This window comes from Corylus avellana, chromosome 2, assembly GCF_965113065.1.
Source record: "Corylus avellana chromosome 2, dhCorAvel1.hap1.2, whole genome shotgun sequence".
NCBI lineage: Eukaryota > Viridiplantae > Streptophyta > Magnoliopsida > Fagales > Betulaceae > Corylus > Corylus avellana.
In genome coordinates this window covers 29,189,118-29,210,151 of record NC_142491.1, presented here as the reverse complement: position 1 = coordinate 29,210,151, position 21,034 = coordinate 29,189,118, and the positions used below count along the sequence as shown (strand labels likewise).

Below are 21,034 nucleotides of genomic sequence, written 5' to 3'. Positions count from 1 at the left end.
CCAGGCTCATATAATCAAGGTCCTAACCGAGTACCCACTGAAGAAGGTACTACAGAAGCTAGATCTATTTGGCAGATTAGCTAATTAGGCAATCGAACTCGGGGAGTTCAACATTGAGTTTGTCATAGACTTTTTGGTAGAATTCACCAATCTACCAGAAATAGAGGAGTGGCCGAGGGACGAAACATGGGTGATCTACGTGGATGGATCATCCACAAAGAAGAACGGTGGAGTCGTAGTGATGTTGATCACACCAAACAGAGAAGAGTTGCTTAGTTCCTTGAGATTGGAGTTCAAGACTACCAACAACGAGGCCAAGTATGAAGCAATCTTGGCGGGACTCAGCTTGGCTGGGAGATGGGAGCAGAATTTGTGGAAGTACAAAGCGACTCTCAAGTAATTGTCAGACACATCCGAGGAGAGTTCGAAGCTAAAGGGGATAAGATGAAGCTGTACTTGTCTAAAGTGCAAAAAATGCAGAATTTTTTCTTAAAATTATTCATCATCAATATCCCGAGGAAATAGAATGAAAGAATAGACCATCTAGCTCGGATGGGTTCAGTAATGGACTAAGGCGCGAAAGAAACCGAAGAGCCAGTACAAATTCTACTCCAACCTGCTATAACCAAAGAGATAACGGTTTTAGCAATAGAGGTGATGCCCAAGTGGTCAATCCAACTAAGGACCAAGGCTGCTCGGTTTACCATGGTAAATGGAATCCTTTACAAACGAGGTTTCATGCTACCACTTCTCAAGTGTGTTTCAAAGGAGGAAGGTGATTACATCCTCTTAGAGCTTCACGAAGGAATCTATGGCAGCCATTTAGGAGTAAGAGTGCTAGCACATAAAGCTGTCAGAGTAGGGTTCTATTGGCCGAACATGAGTCGAGACTCGATGAAAATGATCAAAACTTGCGACAATTGTTAGCGCTTTGCCAATGTTCCCAAGCAACCCCCCGAGGAGCTGAGTTCAATTTCCTCACCCTGGCCTTTCTCGCAATGGGGGGTGGATATGTAATGACCCCAATGAAAGTTAGTTAACTGGTAACTATCTTCATGGTTCACCTCCCAGCCCTACCCCTCACGGGACAAGACTCAAGGATCATAACCTTTCATAAGCTAGAGACTTCAGCGGAAGACTTTCTAGACTTTAGGAATAGAGAGTAGTAATAAAACATTCACACAACATTCACCAAAGTAAACATAATTCCTCATAAATTAAAAGAAGTCACCAAATGTATCGTTCATCAGATCGTCACCACAACAAAATGGTTACATTCCTTAAAACATAATTGTCTTACAAAAGATAAACACATCAAATCCTAAGTTTAAGTAATGCTAATGAGATAAAAATCTCGATCATCTCTACTTGGGCAGTTTCTCCATCATCCCACATGGACTTCAACCAGACTGAGTCCATATCCTAAATAATGACTCGGATCAAGTCCTGTGCAATCACCCAAGTCCGGTCCATGGGCATCACCGTCTATGCTAGCAAATCCACACAATTATTCATAGTGAAGGGGGAAGATATAAAATAAAATGAAGGGGCTAAGTCTAAGACTTAATGAATATTAACACAGATAACACCCATGCTAGTTTAGTAATGAACTCCATTTTATAAGGTAGGTAGCAATTTAATCATGACAGTTTTCAATGAATGTGATATAGATATATGATATATGCATATGATCATGAATAACAATGATAGCTCAACAGTATGGTCTACCCGAGATATTACCCTTTCTCAGCAGGGTTGGCACTGTCCCGAGCGACCTATAGTACAATGCCGGTGCCCTAGCCATTGTACGCTACTGTACATAACATTAGCGGCACGACCAAGCCTGACTTTAGGTGGCCCACACCGCTACTAATGTCCATCCTGTAGTGGCAAAGTCATATGGGAATGACTGTGCCTAGTCACGAAACCATTTGATCCCAAGCCCACATAACACTCACACTTTTGACCATAAAGCTAACATGTATAGTAAGCCCATGGCCATTATATCGCACGTACCAGTGTACCATGTCATATGATGCAAATTATCTTGTCTGTATTCTACATGCAAGTTTCTTTACAAGTTTCACTTTCCTTAACATATTCAACACAACATTTTTCAGAAAAGCTAGAGTTCTTGTGTAACAAGTATACATAGTGAGAGTTGTAAATATGCATGTTTCGGTACAAAAAATAGATGTGCAGTTATGGGAAAAATAGTGCCAAGTATTATGTGAGTTAAAACTCACCTGGGTCTACTAAGTCCTCCGAGTAAACCTCCAAACGTTTCGGGTCCTCCAAATCTGTGAAAAACCTTCTATTAGTCCTAAGTCTAACTTAAAACAACCTTAAAAACATGAAAACTTGAGCTATTAGACGGCTTGGTTAAAATGGTGTTTTCCCCGAATTGCTCATGACCGTATGTCCGGTATCGAGACTGTACATCTTCCCAGAAAGTTTTAGGTAGAACCTCATTTGTTCCCAACATCCACATATCCTCCCAAATCGTTTCTAAGCCCGTCTAAATGGATTTCTAAGACCTCCTATCTCCAAATGAGGTCACCATGCAAAAGATAATACATCCGATCAAGAGAAATGCTAACTTTAACAATATTAAAGCACAATCTAGCTAGAAACTAACAATTAAGCTAGCATTAGAACAGCGTAACAACTAAGTAACGAGATAGGTTAAAGGGCGTTACCTCCTTCAAGCAAAACTTCAAGAAATTCCTCTCCGATCGCACAAAAGCTCACAAATCTCACAAAACACACTTACAAGCATTTTTAGTAGCCTAGGGTCGAGTTAAGCAGTGAACAGTGCGTGTGAAACTGAAGGGGGGTTGGGGTATTTATAGGGGAAGGAAATCTGAAGCGTTCACCAACTCCCCTGAAAAGTAGTGGATGTCCGGTACTGTTTACACAACAGTCGAAAGGCTGTAGCATATGTCCGAGTGGTCCCAGGCGTACGTCTGTGTGATCCCCAATGTACTATTGTCAGCATACGTACAGTGGTCCCATAGCATTCATCCTATATTAATGACAGGGGTGTACATTTGGTAACCCTAGCATACGTCCGGTCCGAAAGTCCAAAAATATCCAAAGTACCCTTCTAGCTGTCCTTAGTGACCCAAAGTTCAAATTGACCTTCTAACTAAGCTACCTAAGCTTAGTTAATTAATTGGCTCATGGAGCGGTTCCTCTGGAAGAATGTCATCTGTCAGTATGGTATTCCACACGCATTCATTACAGACAATGGAAAGCAATTTGATTGCTATTCATTCCGAGAATGGGGTGCCAAGCTCCACATTAGAAACTACTTCTCATCCCCGAGACATCCCCAAGCGAATGGGAAAGTAGACACCACCAACAAGAACATCTTCAAAATTTTCAAGAAGAAGCTTGGTGAGTGCAAGGGTGACTAGGCCGAGGATCTTCTAGAAGTTCTATAGGCGTACAAAACTACGAAGAGGACACCAACCGAGGAGACCCGTTACACTCTAGCCTTAGGGATTGAAGCAGTCATCCCAGCCGAGGTTGGATCAGGAAGCTTCCGCGTGGAGACCTTTTGGCTAGAATCTAATGATGAAGGCATTAGGCTGCATCTTGACTTGCTGCAGGAGAAACGGTACCAGGACCAAGTAACCATGGCAGCATACCAAGAGAAGGTAGCTTGGTATTTCAACCAAAAGGTCAAGCACTAAAGCTTCAAGATCGGAGACTTGGTTCTGCGAAAAGTCACTGTCGCCACCAAGGACCTAGTTGAGGGAAAGCTAGCCCCAAATTGGGAAGGACCATACAAGGTAGTCGGATGCTGAAGAGCGGGAGCATATCACCTCGAGGACACCAAGGAGAAAGTGCTTTTGAGGCCATGGAATGCCAAACACCTCAAGAAGTACTTCGTTTAATTTACTGTAATTTCGTCAAGAATATTCATTTTCACTTTTATGATTTTCCATTGTAAAAGCATTTTCATCAATAAAGAATCTTCCGCAATTATAGTCTTAAACAAAGTCTTAGTAAATACTAGAAAACAAATCATCGGGAAATATAGCCGCAATGGTGCTTTCCCGAGGATAACATTTGTGAAATATAGTCATAAAGGTGCTTTCCAAACTCAACCCAACTAAGAGTTGAAAACCTCAATGTAGGTTAATTCTAAGGTTGAAAGACCTTGGTGAATTAAAAGCCAACAAGGTGCTTTCCCCTGGCAAATCTTCATGAAATATAGCTATAAAAGTGCTTTCCGAACATAGCCCATTAAGAACATAAAGCCTCTGAAGAAGGATTGTTCAAAGGCCGTTTCCCAAGGCCAACGTTCAAGAAAAATATTCGTAAAGGCGCTTTGTGAACTTAGCCCATTTTAAGAATGAAAAGCCTTGGTAGAAGGCTCATTTGAAGGCTAAACTACCTTTGTGAAATACAACCATAAAGGTGCTTTCCCGAGGCCAAGCATTCACAAAAATTAAACTTTTTAAGTTTGTTTTTAAAATTGCCAAAAGGATTAGAGAAAATGAGCGAGACCAAGAGTTTAGCAAAAGACTTCTCGTTAAAATTTTTAAAAAATGTTTACAAGTCTTTAGCCTCAGAAGGGCTAGCCTCTGGAGCTCTAGGGCTTCCTGAGTTTACATTTTTTACAGAAGAACCCAAAGGTTCTTGATCTTCAAAATCCTTTGGGTCAACACCAAACACCTTGATACCCCAAGAGTCCGGCATCTCCTTCTGACCTAGGCGTTTGACTTCTTCAATGGCTGTAGCCAAGACAGGAAATCTGGTCGCAGAAATGGTCTCAATATCTATCAAATCCGTGGGATCCTTGACTAATTCTAGGTATGTTTGAAAGCTCCAGATGAATCCCTGAGCCCATGTGCGATCTCAGATCCATGCTGTGAAGGAGAGCTGCTAAAAGTAACCCCGAGCCTTTGCCTTGTAATGCCTCAATTGGCTCTTGAGGTGCTTGAACTTTTTTTGAAGATTGGATTCCTTCAACTTGGCAGCCTTCTATTTATTAATGGCCTTCTGAGCCTTTAGCAGTTGAGAATCAGCCTCCTCCTTCGCTATCTTTAGCTCCTCAGATAGTGCAACCTGTTTCTTCTTGGCCACCTTGCATTTTAGGAGTCGAGACGAGGCTTCTTCCTTTGCTTTTGAGAGCTCCTCGGATAGAGGGGCCTCCTTTTCCTTGTCCTCCTTGTGTTGAAGCTCAAATTCTGTCAAGGCCTCCTCCATCTAATTCATCTCCTCTTGAGCCACCGAGAAGTCGATCTCCAAAGTCTCGGGCTTTTCCTTAATGGCCATTAGCTCAGCCTCCAACTCTTGCACCCAAGCATTCAGATCGCTATTCCAAGCCTCAAGATCTTGTAATCAAGAGTTGGCCTCAGAAGCTTGAGCCTTTAGCATAGCAAAGAATACTTCGGGCCCATAAGAAGCAACTCCTTGTCCTGCTCCGCCAAGACTCCCTGGAGCCGAGCATTTTCTTCCTCTAATTTTGCCAACTTCCTTTGTAGCTTATCAGTTTCAAAGTTTGCACCATGGATGAAGTCTCGAAAGTTGGCGAATATGCACACTGACTTCATAATGCACTGACAAAGGAGTTTGAATTAGTGTATGGCAAAAAAAAGGATCAAGTAAAAAGAGAGAGAGAGAGAGAGAGAAAGAGCAGAGCAGAGCTTATCGCTAGCTGAAAAAATAGCATGAGTTCTGCCACCTTTGTAGCAGAAGTCCTCCCCAAGTCCTTGAAATGGGCTGTAGGAATGATGTCCGCTATGGCCTTTAGAGGATGGCCAAGGAGCCCAATGCCCAGCTGGTTCAAAGGGAAGGGCATTCTCGAGCTTGAAAAGGCCTCGGTAGTTGAAGAGTTCACTGAATTTGGACTTGTCGAGAGATTAGTTGTAGTAGACAGGATCCCAGTGTTCTCAGCTCCCCTCGGCTCTACGGAAGCTTTGACAGGGACCAAAGTTTCAACATTTTCATATTCAGCTGGGACTAGTGCTTTAGCTTGTTTAGCCTCAGCATTCTCAGCCGAGGCATTCTCAGCCGAGGCATCCTCAACTTGGTTCATAGGCAAACTATTTTGTGGGGATGGAGACCGAGCCACAACCAGCGGAGAAGCCTCTTGCTCATCCTCGGCCTCAGTTGGAACAACTACTGGAATAAGTTTGGCCTCAACTCCTGAGAAAATCTTAGCCTGGAAAACCTTGTCTCTAGTTGGCTCCATTTCTTCATCACTCTCTACTTCAATCGGTCTGCCATCACATTTATGTGGGCTCCCCGACCTTCGAACAGACACCTGCTTCAAAATATTCTCCACGTTTAGGTCCTCTGTCGATGAATGACAACAAGAAGGTGTCTTTGGTTCTGTAGGAACAACGTTGATAGGGAGAGCAGCTATCGGATGACCCTCAGTCACTGGAATTCCCAGAAGATTCATAAGATCGGGAATGGCATTGGTTTGAGGCATCTCGAACTCTTCCATTGATGTAGCCATCACCCAGGCAAAGGCATCTCGAAGATTGAGCGGAGCCATTTTCCTCTTTTTTAATGGTGACTCCTCGGATTGATCTACTAACTAAAGTGGAGTCGGATCCGGAGTGGGAGTGAGAGTTGGAATCCTGGCCACCACAGGAGTCCATTGGAAACTTTTTCCAACCTTCCTTTTGCCTTTCTCTGCGCAGACTTCTTCAAAGGCCCGCTGGCCTTGACTTTGAATTTGCCTTTGTCGGCAGTAGTTCTCTTCAAAGCCTCGGCGGCTGGCTTCCTCAAAGCCACGAGAGCAGGCCTCTTCCTCAGTTGAGCGGTGCCTCTTGATCCACCGGCTGGGGGGTACCCAGGTATTTCTCTAGGTTGGCCATCGTGGCCAAGGCATCATAGTTCATATGTGCCTTATTTTTCTTCTCCCAAGCAAATTTCAGGACCGTATCAACTCGATCCTGTTCCTCCTCAGTCAATTTGGGCTCACCTTGTCCTACAAAGAAGTATTCAATGATTAAAACGTGTATAATTATGTATACATTCATACTTTCGAACAAAGAACACTCACCTTCCTCCGACGGATCGCTTGTTTCCCAAGGAAACCTCGGACCTTCCACCACCTCCGAAGGAGCGAACTCCCAGTCGCCCGAGGCAAAGAAGAACTTGTTCGTCCATCTTTAGTTGCTAGAGAAAGTTATCCCCAGCTGTATGAACTTCTCCTTCTATCAGCCCTGGAAAGTGAAGAGTGCATTGGACTTGGGATTTTAGCAAGCCAATGTACCTTCATGAATTCTCGGACAGTCAAGGGATGGTCAACCCCGAGGATTCATGGCCACAGGACCACGCAGGCAAAGAAAACCTTCCAGGCGTTTGACACGATCTGATGAGAAGCCAAGTTTAGGTGACTTAGTAACTCCCGAATGATCCTCGGGAAGGGCAACCTGAAGCCTGCCCGAAACATAGCCTCATAGAGGCATACCTCATTCTCGTCTGTATTTACTGTTGAGCGCCAAATATTGCATATTTGGACCCCTTAATTTATGTTTACTAAGCCTTTAGCTTTATTATTTTCTAATGTTTTATGTTATTTCTTTGTTTTTAGTATTTTTTAGGTTGCTAAGGGAAAAATGCAACTTATTCCATTAATTATGGGGCTTAAGACACTTTAGGGAGCATTGGCAGCAAATTTGGATTGAGCAATGACTCGCACCTGATGAGTCCCACTAAAAAGGCCATATTTAAAGTTGTAGAGCTCAGATTGAAGCGATCTTGGTGTCATTGGAAAGCTAACTTAAAGATATACAAAGAACGGTAGTGTACTTGAGTGCACATTTAGTGCGATTGAGCGCACACGCACCCATTGAAAATAGAAAGTGATGCACAAGTGCGATCGATCGACCTTCGTGTGTGATCAAGCACACTCGCCGACTTGGCAGCGCTTAAACCCTAAAATAACATTATAAATATCATTTTTTTTATTGTAAACGGACGGCGACACACTGAGGGAGTCGTGCTTTGTCAATTTTCATGCTTTTTGGGTTCTTGGAGCTTTAAACTCCAATTCTTTTGTAAGTACTTTAATTTTAATGAAGTTAATTTAGTTTCTTTATGATTTTGTTATCATGAGAGGCTATATCTTAAACTAAGGTTGAAGATAAAGCCTCGCCATTGATTAGATTTATGTTTTCATGTTTTGTTCGTACAATTCCGACCTTTAATGTAATGAATGTTCGTTTCAATTCAATTATGTGACAGAAATTGTGATTGATTGTGTTTATAAATTGTGAAAACGTTGGATATTTGTTGTGTTTCATCCAGCGGATACATTGCATCTTTTGGTTTACTTTGGATATCCATTGTCTTTTGTACAAAGCATGGATACATTGGATCTTTTGAACTAAATTAGATATGCATTGTTTTTCGTAAATAAGGATGGATTCCTCGAATGTTTCAATTGGTTTATAAAAACAATAGAACATATATAGGGATCAATTATTTGTCGGTTGTATGAATAAAAACATGAGAATGTATGCTTTGATTTGGTGAGGTGGATTCGGAAAACCTTAGTATTTTAATTCATTTGTTAAATTTATTTCCATTTAGTTTACGTTTTTGCACAACAAAATTCACACAAATTTCGGAACTAGGTTGAAATAGGATTAATTTTAATAGAAATTGATTTTCACACACAATTCCCTGTCGATCGACCTCGCACTTGCACAATCTGTACTGTGCAAGTGCGAGTTAATTAAATTTGCACATCAAGTTTTTGGCATCGTTGTCGGGGAATTGTCAGTTTGTGAAAATGGATTTTTGTTTGAATTAATTTTATTTTTCTAGTAGTTTAGGTAGATTTTTGTTTTCTTTTCTTTTTGCAATTTTATTTTATTTGTTTTTGTTTTTAAGATTTTATCTAACCGAAAAAAAAAAAGGTTGGTTGTTTTTGTGTTTCTGTTGCAGTGTCTGCAAAACCAGTCTTTGCCAATGCGATAGATTGCATTGCACTTGAGCTCGAGCGCACTCGAGCAACGGGCAGCAAGCGATTGCACCTGCGCTCGACCCATCCCGAGCCTACACTAGACCCATCCCACCCCTGCGCTCAAGCGCATTGCACACTCACGCTCAATCGCACTTCTCCTATGCTCGAACGCACTTCTAGAGATCAGCCTCAACAGACCAGAAGCAGCTAAGTAAAATTTTTTCGCAAATTCTTTTTGTCCATTTTGTGTTTATATTTTGTCTTCTGTTTTTATTTTTCAAAAAAAAAAAAAAATTGATTAATATTACATGATAAAGTGTGTTTTGTTTGAAGAGTGAGGGTAAGCATGAATTTTCCATTTGGTAATTTTAATGCTTCACCTAGTTGTAGGACACCAACTCCTACTAACTACTCTTACATTTTTAAACCACATGAATCATGTTCAAATTGCTCCAATTGTAACACCCAGGTCCCATATTGGGAAGATGAGAAGAAGCCCACATAGAGTGGATAGTTTATAAAGATAGTCATGGGTGCTAAGTCCCACATTGCCTAGTTACTAGGTGAAACTGGGCTTTATAATGAATTCTAGGGAAATTCCAAATTGACTAGTCCTTTTGGGGTAATAGCGCAGATGTGGCTAGCGCTTTTCCCTGGGTCGTTACAAGTGGTATCAGAGCCACCTACTAACGCCAGGCCATGTGGTATTAAAGTACTGCATGACGTAGCCCTGACGAGGACGTCAGGAATTTAAGAGGGGGAGTTTGTAACACCCAGGTCCCATATTGGGAAGATGAGAAGAAGCCCACATAGAGTGGATAGTTTATAAAGATAGTCATGGGTGCTAAGTCCCACATTGCCTAGTTACTAGGTGAAACTGGGCTTTATAATGAATTCTAGGGAAATTCCAAATTGACTAGTCCTTTTGGGGTAATAGCGCAGATGTGGCTAGCGCTTTTCCCTGGGTCGTTACAAGCAATCCTCACCATCAGATTGGAAATTGTCCATTCTATGGGCGATTTTCCAATTTTTCTTATGAGCAAATGAACACTTCTTTCTCTAGCCCGGAGGTTTGAATCAAACTCTAATTTTTATAACCTAGACTAGAGCAACCATTCTAATTTCTTGTGGCGAGCTCATGCTACGAGAAATTTTGCTCCCCAAGATTATGAACTACACTATTTAGACTATCCGCAGTTCGATAATCCATCTTCCAATCCTTCATCATACAATTATCAACTTCGTTGGAAGACTCTTTCAAGGAATTCATGCAACTAACTAGCCAATCGATCAGTCCCGTGTCACAAGAATTATCATTGGCAAACACACTCAAGGTGTTTAGGCAAATAGCTAGCTAGTGCATACAAGAACTGCAACAATCCAGGCAAGGGCTCATAGATGGCAACACTGAAGCTACTGCAAGGGTGGAAGAATGGATTGGCCAGAGTGAGCATGAGCATCCATCTGAACATCAACTTGACCCAATGACTCAATATTGGGACAATGAGAGCATAAAGGATGACAATGAGGAGGAAGAGCTTCAAAGTCACGAGATGGCGAGAGGGCAATACATGATTGATGAGGATGCTTCCAGCAATTCCTATCATGAGCATGTCCAAGCCACAACCACACCTGGGAATGAAGAAACTGTTGAGGAGATTTTTTGTGAGCCAAGTCTTGAGGATCCTTTGGGAGAGCGCTTTGATCAATTTGGAGTTGACTGATAAGTGCTAAAATATTTATATTTTCAGCCCTTAACTTGCATGTTTTAATCCTTTGGTTTTGGTTAATTAGGACATTTTACTGCCTTTTTGTATTTTCTTTGTTTTATAGGCTTTTGGAAGAAAAGAAAGCATTTCTGGAAAAATTCCAAGCTTAAAGGGGCAAATTGGGAAGACCTAGAGGATATGGTTAAGCTTAACCAATCATGGTTAAAGTTTAATCAAATAAAGGAAAGGATTAATTCGGAATTTCTCAATTTGAAGTCAAATCGGATTGGATGCAAAATTGGATTCTGAATACGTCTCGGTATTTTGACCATAACTTTCATCTCAGATATCCGATTGAGGTGATTCAAGCGGCATTGGAAAGCTAACTCAAACTACTACAATTCATTGTGAAATATCATTTTCCCAATTCGGAGCGCCGCAAGGCCAAAATCACGCCGCAAGATAGGACCGCAATTCTGGGCGAATCCTATTCCGATTTGGGCTTAGGTTTTCTTTATCCTAATTGGGCTTGGACTTAAATCTCCGAAATTCCTAGGATTACTAGGGCTTCTAGGGCTCTCCTAAGCCATATAAATAGACCTCTAACCCTCACAATTGGAGGAGGCCGTTTTAAGCTGAATTACGACGTATTGCCGTGGGGAAGCTTTTGCTTTGTTTTCCATTGTAAGTTTTATTCTTTCGATGATGACAATTCAATTGGTGATTATTTTTGTTATCATGAGAGGCTAAATCTTTCAACTAAGGTTGAAGATGAAGCTTCGTCATTGACAAACTCATGTATTCTCGTATTTTGTTTATACAATTTTGACTTCGAATAAGGATGTTGTAGATTTTCATTCAATTGCTTGATTTATATCTTTTAATTGAATGTGATGAACTATTATGTGTTGGAGTTGGATATTTGATGTGTTTCATCCTTCGGATACATCAAATCATTCGATTGAAATCGGATATCCGTTGTGATTCGTTAACCAAACGGATACATAGGATGATTTAATTTCGAATCGGATATTTGTTGTGATTTGTAAAAATGGGTGGATTCAATGAATGATTTAAACTTGATATTTGTAAAACATCGAATATAGTTTTTCGATTGTAGGAACAAATACGAGAATATAGAGTTAAGATTTGGCGAAGTGAATTCTAAAACCTTAGTGTTCTTTACCATTTTCTTTCATTATTTTCTTTAGTTTATGTTTTATTTTGCACGACAAAAATCACAAAATTCGGAACTAGGTTAAAATAGAGTTGGTTTAAATAGAAATTGGTTTACACAACACAAATCCCTGTGGATCGACCTCGCACTTGCACACATGCTATATTGTACAGGACTCGTGCACTTGCGAGTACAATTAAATTTGTACATCAAATTTTGGCGCCGTTGCCGGGGATTTGTTTGTTTGTGAAATTGATTTTTATTTGAATTGGTTTTATTTTTCTACTAGTTGTTTTATTTTTGCAATTTTATTTTATTGTATTTGTATTTGTTGTTGTTTCTGCCATTCTGATCTAAAAAAAAAAAAAAAAAAAAAAAAAAAAAAAAACAGAAAAAAGAAAAAGAAAAAGGGGTTTGTTGTTTCTGTTTTTCTTGCTGCAGTTTCAGAGAATTTTAGTTTCTGTCAGTACGATCGATTGCACTCCATCTGCGATCGAGCGCACTCGAGCCTTTTCGGTGAGCAGCCTGCGTGCCTGCGCCTGATCCATTCTGCAAGTACGCACGAGCGCACAGCGAACGCACATCTGCGATCGAGTGCATCACCAGAAGCAGCTAAGCACAATTTTTTTGTTGTTGTTTTGAAATTTCTTTTGTATATTGTTGTTGAATAGTTAGTTCTAATTATTATTTTTTTTTTTTTTGGTTGTTTGTGTTCTTTCTGTGATTATTCATTGTTGTTTAATCAGTTTATTTGAACACTCGAGATTGGTGTATGCTTGGTCGGAGATCCCTAAACTTAGATTTGACACCTTTAGATCCCGACATTGATAGAACTCTTAGGAGAACTCGGAGAGCACCTGTTGAGAGTGAGGATAGAGGTGAAATGGGAGACCAACAAGATAACTTAGAGGAACCTAGGGTTGAGCATGAGGATGCTAGAGCTGGAAATCCCGAGCAAGCTAGAGCTTGGAATGTGGACTTCACTACGTCACTTAGGGAGTTGTTCGCACCTGTGGACTTCACTACATCCCATTCGTGTATAGTGTTGCCACCAACCAATGCTACTCATTTTGATTTGAAACCTCATGTCATCCAACTCCTACCATCGTTCCATGGTCTAGAACTTGAAAATCCTTATAGTCATGTAAAGAAATTCAAGGACATATGCGCCACTTTCAAATTTCAAAATTTCTCCGAAGAGTCTGTTCATCTCAGACTATTTCCTTTCTCTCTACAAGACAAAGCTAGGGCATGGTTGGACTCCAACACGCCCGGATCCATTACATCTTGGGAAAGCTTGTTAAGCAAGTTCTATAACAAGTATTTCCCAATGTCAAAGGTCAATGAATGCAGAAAGGAAATAAGCTCCTTCACTCAAGAGGAGGATGAGAAATTTTCAGAGTGTTGGGAAAGGTTTAAGGAGTTGTTGATAAGATGCCCCCCACATGGATATGAGAAGTGGAGACTCGTTCAATTTTTCTACCAAGGATTGACCCAATCCAACCGTAGTATGATCGAGTCAATGAATGGGGGAGCATTCTTAAGTTTGACAGGGGATGCAGCATATAAGGCATTAGACAAGTTGTCCGACAGCTCACAGCAGTGGGATTTTTTGAGTTGTCGGGATAAATCTGCCCGTATTCCCAAGAAAGGTGGCATCTATGAGGTTAAGGAGGACACTGATTTGAGGATAAAGATAGATGCTCTGACCAAGAAGGTTGAAGCCCTTGCAGTGGGTCAATCCGTAAATGCCGCCAACACTTTCAATGTTGATGGCTGTTCAATTTGTGCTAATCCTATGCACTTAGCACAGAATTGTCCATTTTCACCGGCTTTTGCCGAGTGCGCCATGGAACAAGTGAACGCCTTTAATGACTTTAGGAAGCAAGCAAGCGGACCATACTCAGAGACATACAATCCAGGGTGGCGGAACCACCCTAATTTCTCATGGAAGCAGAGCCAACCAATGAATCAAGGATTTCCCTCACAGAATCATGGTCGTTCAACTCAACCAGTGCAACATCCTGCATCTTCGTCACAATCATCGCTGGAGGAAACGATGAAGGCATTCATACAATCGAATAGCCAGACCATACAAGAGCTCAAAAACTCTACCATGGCAAATACCCAAGCAATAGATGAAGTAAAGAATGCCACCATGGTTAACACCCAAACAATTGCGAAGATGGAGAGTCAGATTGGACAGATAGCCAATCACTTGGGTGAGAGAGAAAAAGGGAAATTGCCCAGTCAGCCCGTGCCCAACCCAAAAGGTCAATATATGGTTGGGAATTCCTCAAATCCTGCACACGGATAAGAACATGTGCAAGCAATTGTCACTCTGAGGTCAGGAAGACAAGTGGACAATCAGGTGGTTGAGAAAGAAGAAGACCCTGTAGGGCAAGAAAAGGAAAAGAGTGGCAACAAAGAGAAGAGAGATGCCGAGCCATCTACAACCACACCCATTATTGAGGACCCTCCTAGGTCATTTATGCCGAAAGCACCTTACCCTGAAAGGTTGCAAGCCCCCAAGAAAGGAGGGAAGTTTGAGGACATTTTAGAAGTGTTCAAGCAAGTCCAAATCAATATTCCATTTTTGGACGCCATCCAACAAGTGCCTTCTTATGCGAAGTTCTTGAAGGATTTGATCACAGTTAAGAGAAGAACAAATGTCCCAAAGAAAGCATTTCTGACCGAGCAAGTTAGCTCCATCCTTCAGTGCAAGTTGCCCATTAAGTATAAGGACCCTGGGTGTCCTACCATCTCTTGCACGATAGGAGTCAGTCGAATTGAGAAGGCTCTTTTAGATCTTGGGGCGAGCGTGAATCTCCTACCCTATTCAGTTTACCTACAATTAGGGTTAGGGGAACTGAAGCCCACGTCCATGACACTTCAATTGGCTGATAGGTCAGTTAAGATACCACGGGGAATCATTGAGGATGTTTTGATCAAGGTGGATAAGTTTTACTTCCCCGTGGACTTCATTGTGCTAGACACAGAGCCGGTCAAGAATGTTGGCATTCAAATACCGGTGATTCTAGGGCGACCATTCTTAGCTACGGCTAACGCCCTGATTAATTGTAGGACAGGGGTGATGAAGATTTCCTTCGGAAATATGACAGTGGAGCTGAATATCTTTGATATCAGCAAACAACCATTGGAGTATGATGAAGTGAGAAATGTATGCTTGATAGAGGAGATTATGGAAGAGACAGTGAATGAATCAAGCATAGAAGACCCCTTGGAGGCATGCTTTGCTCAGTTCGGAGAGGATTTAGATTTGGACAAGTTGCTTGAGCAAGCAGATGCAATTTTGGAGACTGCTCCTCTAGTGAGCAGTGAGACGGAGGAGACAACAACACTTGATCCCCCAAAGAAGGAACTTAAGCCTCTACCGGATAACCTTAAGTATAAGTTCCTAGGTCCAGCAGATTCTTTGCCTGTGATTATAGCTTCGGATTTGGTTGATGCTCAAGAGGAAAAATTGCTAGAGGTGTTAAGACAGCACAAGGAAGCTATCGGTTGGACCATTGAGGATATCAAGGGGATCAGTCCCTCGGTGGTGATGCACAAGATACATTTAGAGGAGAATGCCAAGCCATCGAGGGAGCCACAGAGAAGGTTAAACCCAACTATGCAAGAGGTTGTGAGGGCTGAAGTGATTAAGTTGTTGGATGCAGGGATCATTTATCCAATCTCGGATAGAAAGTGGGTAAGCCCAATTCATGTTGTGCCAAAGCGGGCTGGATTGACGGTAGTAAAGAACAAGGATGATGAGTTGGTCCCAACTCGTATTCAGTCCGGATGGAGAGTTTGCATAGACTACCGCAAGCTAAATGCCGCCACAAGGAAGGATCATTTTCCACTCCCATTCATTGATCAGATGGTGGAACGTTTGGCTGGGCACGCATACTATTGCTTCTTGGATGGTTATTCTGGATATAACCAGGTCCCTGTGGACCCCGAAGATCAGGAGAAGACAACATTTACCTGTCCTTTTGGGACTTTCGCCTACCGTCGCATGCCCTTTGGGTTATGCAACGCACCCGCTACTTTTCAGCGGTGCATGATTAGTATTTTTTCAGACATGGTAGAGCGTTTCTTAGAGATTTTCATGGACGATTTCTCTGTCTTTGGTTCATCCTTTGATGAGTGTTTGCACCGCCTGACTTTGGTATTAGTACGGTGCAAGGAGAAGAACCTGGTGCTCAATTGGGAGAAGTGCCATTTTATGGTCAAGCAAGGTATTGTATTGGGGCACGTAATATCTCAGAGGGGGATTGAGGTTGATAAAGCGAAGGTGGATTTGATTTCCAACCTTCCACCCCCACGTACAGTGAAGGAGGTTCGCTCTTTTCTGGGCCATGCAGGATTCTACAGGCGGTTTATCCAAGACTTTAGCAAGATTGCCAGGCCTTTGTGCAAGTTGTTGGTGAAGGATGCCCCATTTGTATTTGATGAGGATTGCCAGAGAGCATTTGGGGACCTTAAGAGCATTCTGACGTCCACACCCATTATTCAGCCACCCAATTGGGGTGTACCTTTTGAGATCATGTGTGACGCATCGGATTATGCCGTTGGAGCTGTTTTGGGGCAGCGTATTGATAGACTCCCCCATGTCATTTACTATGCGAGCAGAACTCTGAACGATGCACAACTCAACTACTCCACCACGGAGAAGGAGTTGTTGGCAGTCGTTTTTGCGCTAGACAAGTTCAGATCCTATTTGCTAGGATCTAAAGTCATCATCTTTTCGGATCACGCAGCATTGAAGTATCTTTTTTCCAAAAAAGATGCTAAATCTAGTCTGATCCGATGGATTTTGCTACTTCAGGAGTTTGACATAGAAATTCGGGACAAGAAGGGTTCCGAAAATGTGGTGGCGGATCATTTGTCTAGATTGACTGTGGATTACACTGAGGACGCCAGCCCCATTTCGGAGACTTTCCCTGATGAGCAATTGATGCACATTGCTCATGAGCCCGCACCATGGTTTGCTGACATAGTGAACTATCTTGTCACCGGCCAACTACCTCAGCAGTGGGGGCGACAAGATAGGTCCAAATTTTTGTCCGTGGTGAAACATTTTTTCTGGGACGATCCTTACCTGTTCAAGTATTGTCCCGATCAGATCATTAGGAGGTGTATACCTGAGCATGACCAATCCAATGTCATCTCCTTTTGTCATGATCATGCTTGTGGAGGCCATTTCAGTGCTAAGAAGACCGCTGCCAAGATTTTGCAGTGTGGATTCTATTGGCCTACCCTTTTCAGAGACGCCCATGCTTATTGTATATCTTGTGAGCGTTGTCAGAAGCTAGGGAGTATCTCTAGATGGAATATGATGCCCCTCAGTCCCATTCTGATTGTGGAGATTTTTGACGTATGGGGCATCGATTTCATGGGACCTTTCCCAAACTCCTTTGGCTATCTGTACATCTTGGTTGTTGTGGACTATGTGTCCAAATGGGTGGAGGCGGTTGCATGCAAGACCAATGACCACAGAGTTGTGGTCCAGTTTTTGAGAGACACTATCTTTGCTCGTTTTGGTACGCCTCGAGCAATTATAAGTGATGGAGGTAAGCATTTTTGCAATCGGATTTTTGAGCAGTTGATGAAGAAGTATTTCATCACACATAAGGTTGCCACCCCGTATCACCCACAGATGAGTGGACAGGTTGAAGTTTCCAATCGCGAGATCAAGCATATTTTGGAAAAGACGGTAAACCCCAATCGAAAAGATTGGTCTATGCGATTGAGTGACGCACTGTGGGCATATAGGACAGCTTTCAAGACCCCGATTGGGATGTCACCCTATCGGCTTGTGTACGGGAAGGCATGTCATCTTCCCGTGGAGTTGGAGCATAGAGCATATTGGGCCATCAAGCAGCTGAACTTCAATCTTTTGAAGGCTGGCTCACAAAGGAAGCTCCAACTCAATGAATTAGAGGAGCTGAGGAATGATGCTTATGAGTCTGCACGGTTGTACAAGGCACAGATGAAGAAGGCTCATGACCAGAGCATTTTGAGACGATCTTTTGAGCCTGGTGAGAAAGTCCTTCTTTACAATTCACGGCTGCATCTTTTTCCAGGCAAGTTGAAATCTCGGTGGACAGGCCCATTTATCATTCGGACAGTTTTTCCTCATGGGGCCATCGAGATTGAGGATCCTCAGAATGGTAACACCTTCAAGGTAAATGGACAGAGATTAAAACCATTCTTAGAGTTGAGGAGTAAGGAGATTGAGACGACATTGTTGGAGGATCCGAGTTATTCTGAGTGATTGTCGTCTTTTGTGGAGAGTCTGGCTGAAGACTTAAAACTTAGCGCTTGTGGGAGGCAACCCTCATTCTTTCCCTTACCATTTTATCTTGTTTGTTTGTTTCTGTTGTGTTTTTCAGGGCAAGTGTCTGCCATTCAAGTTTGGGGGAGCATTCTCCTATATTACACCCGACTTGCGCCGCGCACCTGGTATTGTATCTCTGGACCCATTGGGGACAATGTGTCATTTTAGTTTGGGGGTGGGGTAGACATTTCTCTGTCTTTTTCCTTAATTATTCGTGTTGTTTTGTTATATATATATATATAATAAAAAATAAAAAATAAAAAAAATCTGCTATGTTATTGATTAAGCAAGGATAACACCTATTCTGTGGTTTGCATGTCATTGGTCTGTTTAGCATTTTGAACACAGCATGTCAGTAGGAATCTGAGTCTTTTGACTCATTGTTGGATTAGAGAGATTTCACATGTTCGAGTTTATCACCACGAGCACACTAGCACAGAATCGGTGAGGTATAAGATTTGACTTGATTAGGGTATATTTTGAGATAGGTAGGATGAAGTGTGATGAAACCATGGCTTGAAAAAAAAAAAAAAAAAAAAAAAATCAAATCAGTTTGAGCTTCTCATTGAGTAACCGGACCTCATGCCTCACAAAGCATTGAGTGTTCGCGTAAAAAGATGAGAAACCTAACTTGGTTGGTTGTATGGCTAGTTTGGCTTCGTAGCCTAGTTGACTTGAGTAATTAAGCCCTTAGGGATGTTTCTACATCCAGTGCCCTAAAACCATTTGGTTTGGGAGTCTCTGGCCCAACACTCGTTACATGGGTCAATTAGAAAGCTTAAGGAAGCTAAGCATTGCACAGCCTATACAAAAAAAAAAAAAAAAAAAAAAAAAAAATTAAGCCTTGGTTGTTTCATCTGAGCAAATTCCTATCACATCTAAAGTACACCCAAGTTTGAGAATAAATTGAAGCCTCCGGATTTTATGTTAGTCTCACATTGCACTTATTGGAACATGTGTTGTCTCAAATTTCCATCTTTGAGTTGAATGATTTGTGCTTATCTTGATGATGTGATTGTGGTGTTCATTATGATAAACCTACTCATGATGTTAAAAACCATGTGTTTGTGTGGAAGTCCTTGTTTATGAAATAACATAGTGCATAAATGTTTGTGGGTATCATTCCTGTTAAACCCTCACGAGACTTCACTCGTCCTCTAGGGATACCTAGAGGTTTAAAAGGCTTGTTGCATGCGCTAAATGCAATCGTATATCCCACGAAAGATGGATTTATCTTTTGTTTTCTGTTTTTCCATTCTTGTTTTTAGTTTTGTATTGCTAAGGGACTAGCAATATGTAAGTTTGGGGGTGTGATAAGTGCTAAAATATTTATATTTTCAGCCCTTAACTTGCATGTTTTAATCCTTTGGTTTTGGTTAATTAGGACATTTTACTGCCTTTTTGTATTTTCTTTGTTTTATAGGCTTTTGGAAGAAAAGAAAGCATTTCTGGAAAAATTCCAAGCTTAAAGGGGCAAATTGGGAAGACCTAGAGGATATGGTTAAGCTTAACCAATCATGGTTAAAGTTTAATCAAATAAAGGAAAGGATTAATTCGGAATTTCTCAATTTGAAGTCAAATCGGATTGGATGCAAAATTGGATTCTGAATACGTCTCGGTATTTTGACCATAACTTTCATCTCAGATGTCCGATTGAGGTGATTCAAGCGGCATTGGAAAGCTAACTCAAACTACTACAATTCATTGTGAAATATCATTTTCCCAATTCGGAGCGCCGCAAGGCCAAAATCACGCCGCAAAATAGGACCGCAATTCTGGGCGAATCCTATTCCGATTTGGGCTTAGGTTTTCTTTATCCTAATTGGGCTTGGACTTAAATCTCCGAAATTCCTAGGATTACTAGGGCTTCTAGGGCTCTCCTAAGCCATATAAATAGACCTCTAACCCTCACAATTGGAGGAGGCCGTTTTAAGCTGAATTACGACGTATTGCCGTGGGGAAGCTTTTGCTTTGTTTTCCATTGTAAGTTTTATTCTTTCGATGATGACAACTCAATTGGTGATTATTTTTGTTATCATGAGAGGCTAAATCTTTCAACTAAGGTTGAAGATGAAGCTTCGTCATTGACAAACTCATGTATTCTCGTATTTTGTTTATACAATTTTGACTTCGAATAAGGATGTTGTAGATTTTCATTCAATTGCTTGATTTATATCTTTTAATTGAATGTGATGAACTATTATGTGTTGGAGTTGGATATTTGATGTGTTTCATCCTTCGGATACATCAAATCATTCGATTGAAATCGGATATCCGTTGTGATTCGTTAACCAAACGGATACATAGGATGATTTAATTTCGAATCGGATATTTGTTGTGATTTGTAAAAATGGGTGGATTCATTGAATGATTTAAACTTGATATTTGTAAAACATCGAATATAGTTTTTCGATTGTAGGAACAAATACGAGAATATAGAGTTAAGATTTGGCGAAGTGAATTCTAAAACCTTAGTGTTCTTTACCATTTTCTTTCATTATTTTCTTTAGTTTATGTTTTATTTTGCACGACAAAAATCACAAAATTCTGAACTAGGTTAAAATAGAGTTGGTTTAAATAGAAATTGGTTTACACAACACAAATCCCTGTGGATCGACCTCGCACTTGCACACATGCTATATTGCACACGACTCGTGCACTTGCGAGTACAATTAAATTTGTACATCATTGACATAGACCTAGACAAGCTACTTGAGCATGCTGAGACACTTGATGAGCCAAGTCTTGAACATCCGTTGGGAGAGCGTTTTGATCAAATTGGATGTGACTTAGATCTTGATAAGTTCCTCAAGCAAGCTGAGATGTTTAGTGAGCCAAGTCTGGAAAATCCATTGGAAGAG

The 21,034-nt window shown here is 41.4% G+C and overlaps 1 protein-coding gene across 1 annotated transcript; it reads left to right on the top strand.

The window, feature by feature from the left end:
* Window positions 1–14,318: 14,318 nt before the first annotated feature.
* LOC148587585 (uncharacterized) lies at window positions 14,319–18,206 on the top strand. The gene is made up of 5 exons (XM_088512707.1): window positions 14,319–14,686; window positions 14,864–15,309; window positions 15,754–15,990; window positions 16,561–16,636; window positions 17,021–18,206. Exons 1-5 carry the CDS (start codon window positions 14,319–14,321, stop codon window positions 18,108–18,110), a joined length of 2,217 nt encoding a protein of 738 aa, XP_088368833.1. The 3' UTR covers window positions 18,111–18,206.
* The last annotated feature ends 2,828 nt before the right edge of the window (window positions 18,207–21,034 follow it).